The sequence below is a fragment of the Symphodus melops genome, assembly GCF_947650265.1.
Source record: "Symphodus melops genome assembly, chromosome: 21".
Taxonomy (NCBI): Eukaryota; Metazoa; Chordata; class Actinopteri; order Labriformes; family Labridae; genus Symphodus; species Symphodus melops.
Genome location: NC_136711.1, coordinates 10,878,523 through 10,889,235, shown reverse-complemented (window position 1 = coordinate 10,889,235; position 10,713 = coordinate 10,878,523). Strand labels below are relative to the sequence as shown.

General features: G+C 43.2%; 1 protein-coding gene across 2 annotated transcripts; it reads left to right on the top strand.

Moving 5' to 3' along the window:
• On the top strand, nucleotides 1-10,703 carry atp2a1l (ATPase sarcoplasmic/endoplasmic reticulum Ca2+ transporting 1, like). 2 transcript variants are annotated; one of them, XM_079372459.1, is made up of 24 exons: nucleotides 1-282; nucleotides 1,007-1,024; nucleotides 1,370-1,452; nucleotides 2,483-2,587; nucleotides 3,596-3,734; nucleotides 4,451-4,531; nucleotides 4,629-4,714; nucleotides 4,816-5,113; nucleotides 5,190-5,356; nucleotides 5,451-5,539; nucleotides 5,628-5,730; nucleotides 5,827-5,958; nucleotides 6,073-6,189; nucleotides 6,278-6,496; nucleotides 6,608-6,719; nucleotides 7,483-7,706; nucleotides 7,793-8,013; nucleotides 8,104-8,306; nucleotides 8,400-8,485; nucleotides 8,569-8,702; nucleotides 8,805-8,922; nucleotides 9,080-9,197; nucleotides 9,492-9,537; nucleotides 10,372-10,703. In XM_079372459.1, exons 1-23 carry the CDS (start codon nucleotides 165-167, stop codon nucleotides 9,494-9,496), a joined length of 2,976 nt encoding a protein of 991 aa, XP_079228585.1. In that variant the 5' UTR covers nucleotides 1-164; the 3' UTR covers nucleotides 9,497-9,537; nucleotides 10,372-10,703. The 2 variants fall into 2 exon arrangements, with proteins under 2 accessions (XP_079228585.1, XP_079228584.1); XM_079372458.1 differs by lacking the exon at nucleotides 9,492-9,537.
• Nucleotides 10,704-10,713: the final 10 nt, after the last annotated feature.

The following is a 10,713-nucleotide window of genomic DNA, read 5'->3' as shown; positions in this document are numbered from 1 at the left end:
TACAATTATTCGCTCTTTCTGTCAGTCCAGCACTCCTGAATTGAGGGTGCCACACTTCTTTGGTGAGGGTGGTGGATCAAGGGTAAAAATCTGCAGAGAATAAGAAGTTAAAAGAGCGCGTAAAGGCACGGTTAGACAAGAAAGCCCTTGTCTATCCAGAAAGGATGGAGAACGCACACATGAAGCTGCCGGCTGAATGCCTGGCTAACTTTGGGGTGAATGAGAACGTTGGTCTCAGCCCCGACCAGTTCAAGAAGAACCTGGACAAGTACGGCTACAATGGTGAGAGAGCGGGCATCAAGGGATAGGGAGGGAGGCCTACAGATGCAAAAAAGACACTTGAAGTAACTGTTTAGAAACTAAAAGCATAGAGCAGCATATTGCAAATTGTTTTCGAGATTGCTTTCCCTATTGGTGGTACTCTATGTGTAGGTCTTGGTTTAAGCTGCTTCTGGGATGCTTTTTTAGAGAGGAGTTGGAACAGCTGGTAGAAATGTAGAGACATTGAGAAGCAGAGACTTTGAGGGCTTTGAAGAGCTATTTAAAGATAGCCAAAGAAGATGGCTGGAGAGCGAGAGAGACAGGTGATGGCTCAAGAAGCTTCCTGGGTTATATATGGGGCGGGCGTTAACAGGAGGGGTAGATAATTTTAGGCCGGGTTAAAAGGGGAGGTCCTTATATTGCTTATGGCTAAATGATATGTACTATGATTGCTAATCAATAACCTGTGAAATGGTTTATTGGATAGCCACGGCCCGATGCTATGGTGTAAAGTTTAAGAGCAGCGATAATTTTGTTTTTTGTTGCCTTAAAACATTGCACTAAAGATCATATGATCAACAAAGATCTTAAGGGTTCAATGTAAACAGTCATACAAAGAGTATACTTTCTATTGATGAAAATGTTATCAATGAGCTCCATCTTTGTTCTCTAAGCAATATTCATTAAAAACTAACCAAACTTTTTCCTTTCATTCTGTCTCTTCTACCTTGGCGTCCGTCTACAGAGCTGCCTGCTGAGGAAGGTAAGCAGCCACCTTTACAAATCACTTTCACCTTGGAGCTTTCAGACACCTGATTTAACCCAGATTAAAAAAAAAAAAAAATCATTGTTTACCTCAAAGACTATCTACAGAGCGGTTTTAATTAAAACACATCAATGCAGCATTTTGATTGTGTTACACCCACAAGTTAATGATCCCAGCCTGAATCACCACCCATGTATTTAAAATGTCAAACATCATCTTTGGCAACTTCGATCACAAGGACACAATTTTGTTTGTGCTGAAATACACGCTGAACATTCTGCGCTGTTTGATAGTGTGAAAGTAATCCTGTTATTTATATTCCTTCTTCTCTTCGTCTCTCAGGTAAGAGCATCTGGGAGCTGATCGTTGAGCAGTTTGAGGACTTGCTTGTCAGGATCCTGCTGCTGGCTGCCTGCATTTCTTTTGTGAGTAAACGTGTCAGTCAGTCTAAACTTTGTCTTTTTCCTGCCACATTCATTTTAAACTGAAATTACAGAGGTAGAATTTGTAGGCGACACAAGGGCCACTGAAATGAACTTGATTAAAAAACACTTGAGAGAACACGCTCCAACCAAATCTCCTTAATAAAAATAGACTCTTCAGATTAAACTCTGGCGTTGACCACAAATTAGTTCTCTCACTTCAGCATTTCTGGCACGATGATCTCTGGCTCCTCTTACATTCTTGACTGCCAGCAACACTTCACTTTAAATCAAACATACTCTTGCAGTAAACAAGCTGTAGTTCACAAAATGCATGTCACTTTGTCAAGATGACTCCTCATCTTTCTCAAAGGCCCTCCATGTATTTTTGAGGGGGACAAATTGAGAGGAGGGAGACGGCTTGTGAGGGGCTTGTAGGAGGTGTATTAATTCGTTTGCCCAGCTTTTACCCCTTCAGGGCAGCTGTCACGATGGCCTTAGAAGGCGAATATTGAGGAGCCAGTGAGAGACTGGGGTCAGGGAAGTATAGGGGGGCTGAGGGGTAAGGGGTTTATTTTAAGAAATCCCCAAGCTGAGGAGAGAAACTGAATCCTTCGGGAAAGGTCAGGCGTGAAGGAAGGAACGAAGATCCTCCGCAGAGAGAGGCCTCAAGTCAGAAGAGAAAGGAGTTATGGGACGTGGAGATCAAATTAATGACAATTATGTAATGCAAGAATATTCTAAAAATAACACAGCAATTGAAGGAGCTGATTTAAGGTACATAAAGACAAGGCCTCGAAAATGACCTTTAAAAATGAGCTTTTTAAATGACAAATCTGGTATTATTACTTATATCATGCAACATCAATGCCCTGGCAGCTTTACTTATTCTGACAAATATCCAGTCTGATATCAAATATCCCGTTTGATATGAAAGTCTTATAAATACAGAGATTGAGACAGACTTGAATGCCTTTGCTATTCGTCTGAATGTCACACTCACTCTTCTCCTGTTTTGTCTGTCTGATCCCAGGTGCTGGCCTGGTTTGAGGAAGGCGAGGAGACCGTCACCGCCTTCGTTGAACCCTTTGTCATCCTTCTTATCCTTATCGCTAACGCTATTGTTGGAGTGTGGCAGGTGAGTGAAATATCGTACTTGTCAAGCAATAAGACATATCCCCCGCAATAGTGACAGAAAAGTAAACAGGATCCAGTTACAGCCATGTTTTCTACCCAGACATGCCTCACGGTTGCTTAACTGTAACATAATCACTTCAACGACTTAAAATAGTTTTGTGTGAGGGGCGCCTGTTGGCAAAGCGGTTGGGTCGCACACCCCATGTACAGAAGCCGTACATACCAAAGCAGGTGGCTCGGGCTCGACTCCGTCCCTGGGGCCTGGCCCCTTTTTCAAACTCTCTCTCCTGTCCTCTCAAATAAAGACCCCCATAGGTGCTGTGACAAGATTCAGTAACATCAACTAGTTTGACTTCATTGAATAATATTTCTCACTCATTGTTGAGCTCTACAAAGTAAATATTCGCTGTGATTTACAGACAGTTTCTGTTCGAACCGTAGTGTCTGTTTTGATCATTCACATAATGCAAGTCATCCCCATGAAGTAAGAGGCCCTGCTGTCAGTCACCAGACACTTCTATGGGGACACTTTTATTGTGACATCCTCGCCAAGCATCCAAACCAGCTGCTTGTTTTGGTTTGCTCATTGAAAACGGAACTGACTTTGGCAACCTGTTTGAGGATCACATTTTGTTACTACAAATATTCAGCACACCACGTAGCGCAGAGATTTCTCAGTGGCACAATTCATACAATATATCCATGCCCACTTTTCCACACAATGAATTATATTAAAAGGTAAAAAATAAAGCACAACATGTGATGGAAAACACACCTACAAGCATAGTTCTGGTGCACTCGTATGGCATCAGTAGGCTGTGTCACCAGGCCATGTCAAAAACTGTAAGGTTGACATCTAAAATAAACATGCCTGATAATCTCGGTTTTTAAATGGACTGTTGCTCTCAACCAAGTCTGGTGTGAAATGCATGAATGTGTATCAGTGTTAGAGGTTTTTTTTTCTTCTTAACAACTGTTTGTGTCTTCTTCTTCTTTTATTGTGCCACAGGAGCGTAACGCTGAAGATGCCATTGAGGCTCTCAAGGAGTATGAGCCTGAGATGGGCAAGGTTTACCGTTCTGACAGAAAGAGTGTGCAGATGATCAAGGCCAGAGAAATTGTCCCTGGAGACATTGTCGAGGTGTCCGGTAAGACATGGCAAGACCGCTGATTCACATCTTACTATATCACAGTCTTCCCTGTTGTAGCTGTGATATTACACAATATCCATTCGGTCAGAGACTTCCCTTGTTTGAAAGAGAGACTGACATGAATCCAGCGTACTGTATATGTGTAGGGTACAGGTCGATGGCAGATCTTCGTGTCTTTTTAAGGCAATATGAGCGAGTGGTATTGAGTAGCACTGCTGTGAAAACATGCTGACTGAAGGAAAGCAAAATCAGGAGTATAAATACCCTCGGCAGAACCTGCTGCATCTCTTCTCCGCTCCCTGCCATTCCCTGCTTCTGTTCATTTGTCAGAGTGCACCTGTTGCCACTCTAGCAGGCAACCGCCTCCAAACTTACAAGTCCCCCCCCCCCATAAAAAAAAAAAAAGGATTCATTGTGTGGTTTTCAATCTCATTGGACCATGCATGTACCTTGTTAAACTTTTAATTATTCTATACATGAATTATAGCTGGTTATTATACGTACATATATAAATTGGAGAGCATTTACAAATGTGATGTTTTGAGCAGATGCACAAATACAAAAAGGACCTTTCAAGATGAAAAAACATCTACAGACACTCGAGCAACAACAGCTGCATTTCTTCTGTACAGGATATAACATGTACATGTATGACTATCTAGTGTATAAAACAAGTGCTCATTTGGATTTTTACTGCTGTTTGAATCCAATAGTTGGTGACAAAGTCCCCGCTGACATCAGGCTTGTTTCCATCAAGTCCACCACCCTGCGTGTTGACCAGTCCATCCTTACTGGTAAGCTTTAAAGAATCCATCGACAAATACCTGTTGGTTTTTTTTTGCTTAAATCCTTGTGGTAGTTTTTAAAGTCATTTTGTGATTCCTCACTCAGGTGAGTCTGTCAGTGTGATCAAGCACACTGAGGCCGTCCCCGACGCCAGGGCCGTCAACCAGGACAAGAAGAACATGCTTTTCTCTGTAAGTGCTCCTAGCTCATATTTTGTCTACATTTTGCTGCTGTGTCAAAATTCTTTATTCTGTTTTCCAATGCTTAATTTCAATTTCTGTCTCCTCTGCAGGGCACTAACATCGCTGCCGGCAAGGCCATTGGTATTGCTGTTGCCACCGGAGTCTCCACTGAGATTGGCAAGATCCGTGACCAGATGGTCGCCACCGAGCAGGAGAAGACTCCTCTGCAGGCCAAGCTCGACGAGTTCGGCGAGCAGCTGTCCAAGGTTATCACCCTGATCTGCATTGCTGTCTGGGCCATCAACATCGGTCACTTCAACGACCCCGTCCACGGAGGCTCTTGGATCCGTGGTGCCGTCTACTACTTCAAGATCGCTGTCGCTCTGGCTGTGGCTGCCATCCCTGAGGGTAAGGAGGAACCAGGAAGTGGCTGTTTCTGTAGTGTTTGTTTCCTTTGCTCATAGTCCTTATTTTCCTGTCTCAGGTCTGCCCGCTGTCATCACCACCTGCCTGGCTCTCGGTACCCGCCGTATGGCCAAGAAGAACGCCATCGTCAGAAGCCTGCCCTCTGTGGAGACCCTGGGCTGCACCTCTGTCATCTGCTCCGACAAGACTGGCACCCTCACCACCAACCAGATGTGTGTGACCAAGGTGGGTACCGAACGTTTTTCATTCAACAAAGGAGTTATCTATAAAACTAGCTTGGAGTGAATGAAATAAAAATGTTTTTTTCCCTCTGCCACAGATGTTCATCATCAAGAACGTTGACGGCGACCATGTTGATCTTGATGCCTTCGATATCTCTGGCTCCAAGTACACCCCTGAGGGCGAAGTGTAAGTTACTAGAATTATATTCAAGTTCACTGTCCACCCATATAAATGACATGTTTTATTTATTTGCAATTGTCTCTTTGTCTTTCAGTTCCCAGGGAGGTGCCAAGACAAACTGCAGTGCATACGATGGCCTTGTTGAGCTGTCCACCATCTGCGCCCTGTGCAATGACTCCTCTCTCGACTACAACGAGGTAACATTAGAAAGTCAAACTGTGTATTTTCTCAACTGAGACCTTGTGACTTTGCACAACTTAAACAGTTCTCGCCATTTCCCTTTATTCCTCCAGTCCAAGAAGATCTATGAGAAGGTTGGTGAGGCCACTGAGACCGCTCTGTCCTGCCTTGTTGAGAAGATGAATGTATTCAACTCCAATGTGAAGAACCTGTCCAAGATTGAGAGAGCCAACGCCTGCTGCTCCGTGAGTTTCTTCCAGTTGTATACTCATCAGTCTTTCTTGTTTTAAACTGTCAATTGATGAGTTATGGCAACAAAGTAAATCACTTTCTAACAAAAAAAAAATGTTGTCTCACAGGTGGTCAAACAGCTCATGAAGAAGAACTTCACTCTTGAGTTCTCCCGTGACAGGAAGTCCATGTCTGTGTACTGCACTCCCGCTAAGGGTGATGGTGGTGCCAAGATGTTCGTGAAGGTCAGTTTTTTTTTTTTTACTAGTCTGAGCTCTGAGCACACACAATGAGCAAAATGACACAAAATAAATTGTCCTGTGTTCCTCGTAGGGTGCCCCAGAGGGTGTGATTGACAGGTGTGCATATGTGCGTGTTGGCACCACCCGCGTGCCCCTGACCAGCTCTATCAAGGAGAAGATCTTGTCCGTCATCAGGGACTGGGGTACCGGTCGCGACACCCTGCGTTGCCTGGCCCTTGCCACCCGTGACACCCCACTTAAGGTTGAGGAAATGAACCTTGAGGACTCCACTAAGTTCGCTGACTACGAGGTGAGAACCAGAGACCTTGTTTGATGTGATATTAAAGTATGTGGATGCTACAGCTACCACAGTACATGTAAAAACTCAAATGAATGACTCCATGAACTCCCCCCTCCTCAGATGGACCTGACCTTTGTTGGCTGCGTTGGTATGCTGGATCCCCCTCGTAAGGAGGTCACTGGCTCCATTGAGCTGTGCAGAGCCGCTGGAATCCGTGTCATCATGATCACTGGTTAGTATTATGAACAGGTTGCATTATGATTACAAAAACATGCTGTTACTCTGCTGCAAATCTGTGAATTCACTCTTTTTTTTATTGGAGTTTGAGGATTTCTGGGAATTGTTCCAATCCTTTTAACAACATTTCAAAGTCAGCTTTTGAACTAAGTTTGTCTTAACTACTGCCCGACAGATATGGGATTTTTGGATACCTATATTGATATTGGGGGGATATATTGGCCAATATCTTTATTTATATACAATATATTTATGTTCAATCTGTATGTGATTAAATATAGATATACAAATTTATTGTGTTGCTCCTCAAATGCATCTATCAAACATTTGGAACAAGTGAAAAAGATTTACAGGGAATGGAAGACGATGGTCACTTCCCTAGAAAGTAACTACATGCATCACCGCTTGCTTGTTGTACCGCACATATGCTCTGCTGGTGAAAGAGAACAGCGAGTTTAATTCAATGACATTCAAATGAAAGGCTATTTGACTAGTGAATAAAGTCCCATCAACACGTATCTGAGATCAAATTAGCCTAGACCACTGGATATGCTAATATCCGCAGATATAATAAGATCGATCGGGCTCTAGTTAACCTTCAGTATTTCATGTATTACCGTACAATTTATATTGTATTTTTTGAAACACTCTCTGCAACTTGATCTAGTCCTTCAATAGTTTAATCAGTCCACTCATGTCTTGTTAAAATCAATATCCATCAATTCACCGACTCCCCATTACACTTTCCTATATTTCAGGTGACAACAAGGGAACCGCTATTGCCATCTGCCGTCGTATTGGCATCTTCTCTGAGGAAGAGGATGTTGAAGGCAGGGCCTACACTGGACGTGAATTTGACGATCTGCCCCTCCATGACCAGTCCGAAGCTGTGCGCAGAGCTTGCTGCTTCGCCCGTGTGGAGCCCGCCCACAAATCCAAGATTGTGGAGTTCCTGCAGGGTCATGATGACATTACTGCTATGGTATGAACTTAGCAGCGTATGATAAAAAAAAAGCTGTTTGCCTGAAACATTATGTTTAACTAACTTTTCCTCTCCTCTTGTTCCAGACTGGTGATGGTGTGAATGATGCCCCTGCCCTGAAGAAGGCCGAGATCGGCATCGCCATGGGCTCTGGCACTGCCGTTGCCAAGTCTGCCTCTGAAATGGTCCTGGCTGACGACAACTTCTCTTCCATTGTGGCTGCTGTTGAGGAGGGCAGAGCTATCTACAACAACATGAAGCAGTTCATCCGCTACCTCATCTCCTCCAACGTCGGTGAGGTCGTCTGGTAGGTGACCCTTCTACTCTTGAGCGCCATATTGCAGCCCTCGCCCTCTCCTCTCTGGCTGTTATATCATTTCTTCTTTACCTCTCTCAGTATCTTCCTGACTGCCGCTCTGGGTCTGCCCGAGGCTCTGATCCCCGTCCAGCTGCTGTGGGTCAACCTGGTGACTGACGGTCTGCCCGCCACCGCTCTTGGCTTCAACCCCCCTGATCTGGACATCATGGGCAAGCCCCCACGTTCCCCCAAGGAGCCCCTGATCTCTGGCTGGCTGTTCTTCAGATACATGGCTATTGGCGGTAAGTAGCACTTTAAAGATTATGTTTTGGATTTGGCTATTATGCATGAAAAACTCTTGTCTACTATTCCTTACTGTTTTATTTCTCTCACAGGATACGTCGGTGCTGCCACTGTTGGTGGTGCTGCCTGGTGGTTCCTCTACGATGCCTCTGGCCCCGGCGTCACCTACTACCAGCTTGTGAGTTTTCATCAATTTTTTTGCCTCTCTTAAACAATCCCCTGATTGAAAACACGTTTAAACCTCCCCTCCTCTCTGTGCAGTCCCACTTCATGCAGTGCTGTGATGAGAACGAGGACTTCGACGGCATTAATTGCCATATCTTTGAGGCTGCTCCTCCCATGACCATGGCTCTGTCCGTGCTGGTCACCATTGAGATGTGCAACGCTCTCAACAGGTAAAACTGAACATGTGTAACTGAAACTTGAACTTACAATACACCAGGGTGAAGGTCTTTAGGCTACACTGATCATAACTAAAATTTCTTTTCTTTTCCAAGCTTGTCTGAGAACCAGTCTCTGTTGCGCATGCCCCCATGGAGCAACTTCTGGCTGCTGTCCGCCATGACCCTCTCCATGTCCCTTCACTTCATGATCATCTACGTCGACCCCCTGCCCGTAAGTCAGCCACCAGCGCTGCGTACAGTTTAACATCTGTGGGCAAACCTCCCAGTTTTAAGAGCAACATTGAAGCTTTTTGGGAGAAGAGGTTTGTGTTGTATTTTTTTTTTCTGCTCTAGCCGTTCTGACACTCTCTCTCTCTTTTGCCCCCTAGATGATCTTCAAGTTGACCCATCTGTCTGTAGAGCAGTGGCTCATGGTCTTGAAGCTTTCCTTCCCTGTCATCCTCATTGATGAGGTGCTGAAGTTCGTAGCCCGCAACTACGTTGAGTGTAAGTAACCTTTGCATTTCTCTACATTTACCCTAACATATTAAAACAAGTTCAGATTAACCTTTCATTCACAAATAACTCTAAAGCTTTGAATTCCTTTTGGTGAATTTAATACCAGAAATTCTAATACTTCTCCATCCTGTATTGTCATTTCATTTAATCACATCTCCTTCCCATTTACTTACCAATTCATCAACCTATTCATTTCTGTTTGATTCTCACTCCTTTCTCTCCACTCACCCTCTTCTTTCCATTCATCATTAACTCACATAACCCTTTTTTGTCGATTTTCAGACTAAATTCAGTTCTCCCACCACCATTAGCCTGTAACCAAAGCAAGGTACTCGATTGGTTCACTGCATGTCGCATCACTGTTTGTATTCAGTTTGTGTCTATGTTGGTGTTATCGTTGTTGTTCCTGCAATTATTTCGAGTGTGTCTTCAGTCATGTCCTCTGTTGATAGACCTGGATCTCTTCAATTTTTATTGACATCAATTTCAATTAAAATAAAAAAAAAAAAAGTTAAATCAATCAATCACCAAAAACCTCTATCTATCATGTTCAAATTGACACAATTTCCTTGAAATGAGGACGTCCTATAATGCCTCTCTGTGTCTCATTTTCTGATGTCGTACCAGCTTTGATCAAGCTCAGGAGTTGCTGCTGCCGCTGTGTGTGGGGTTGTTTCTCTCTGTTTGAGAACCATAGAAAAGAAATTATAAGAAAAAACGTCCCCTCTGGTGAAAAACCTTTCACAAACTGTCAATGTCTCTAAAATATATGTGCCATTTCTCCAGAATAAGCTAAACCTTTCGCTGTAAAATGGGCTACATACTCCCACTCACTAGCTGTTGACATGTTCCTCACATGTAAACACATGTTTAGCATTGCTTTGCCTTCAACATACTTCAGCTTTGGCCTGAAAATAGAAACAGAATGATGATAAAAATCATTTTCAGGCTGCTTATACTAGATTTGACATCAGAAATTTTGTGACAAGGCAAAAATTCTTATTGATTGCATCCTGTTTTATGTACGGTAGGATTCAAGATCTAGCTTTAGTAATGAGATTGTCTATAGATGTAGTTTAAGTGTCTTCTTCAATTATTGAACCTATCACGTGCCTGAATATACTTTCTTTCCCCTAATTGATTCATTTTCTCTCTTTTCCAGGTACAGAAGCTAGATAGAGATGTAGAAGAAGAGGATCTTAAGGGTTGGAAGAGAAAGAGTCGGAGGAGTGAGAGAGAGAAGATGATCAAAACCAAAGAGAGGAACTGTAGTGAGCCAACCACTAGAAGAGAGAGGAAAAAACACAGGAAAATGTACACAAAAAAAACTAATAAAACTTGTCAAAACCTACATAAACATAGCCTCTATGTAGGGAAGGAGATCTATTTAAACCAAAGGGAAGTATCTCTAGGAATAACATAATAAAACGTATTTAAGATGTTATGCTAAGAAATAAAGAATGTATTAAAAGTGTTTTTTTTGTTAAACTTGGATATCCTCAGA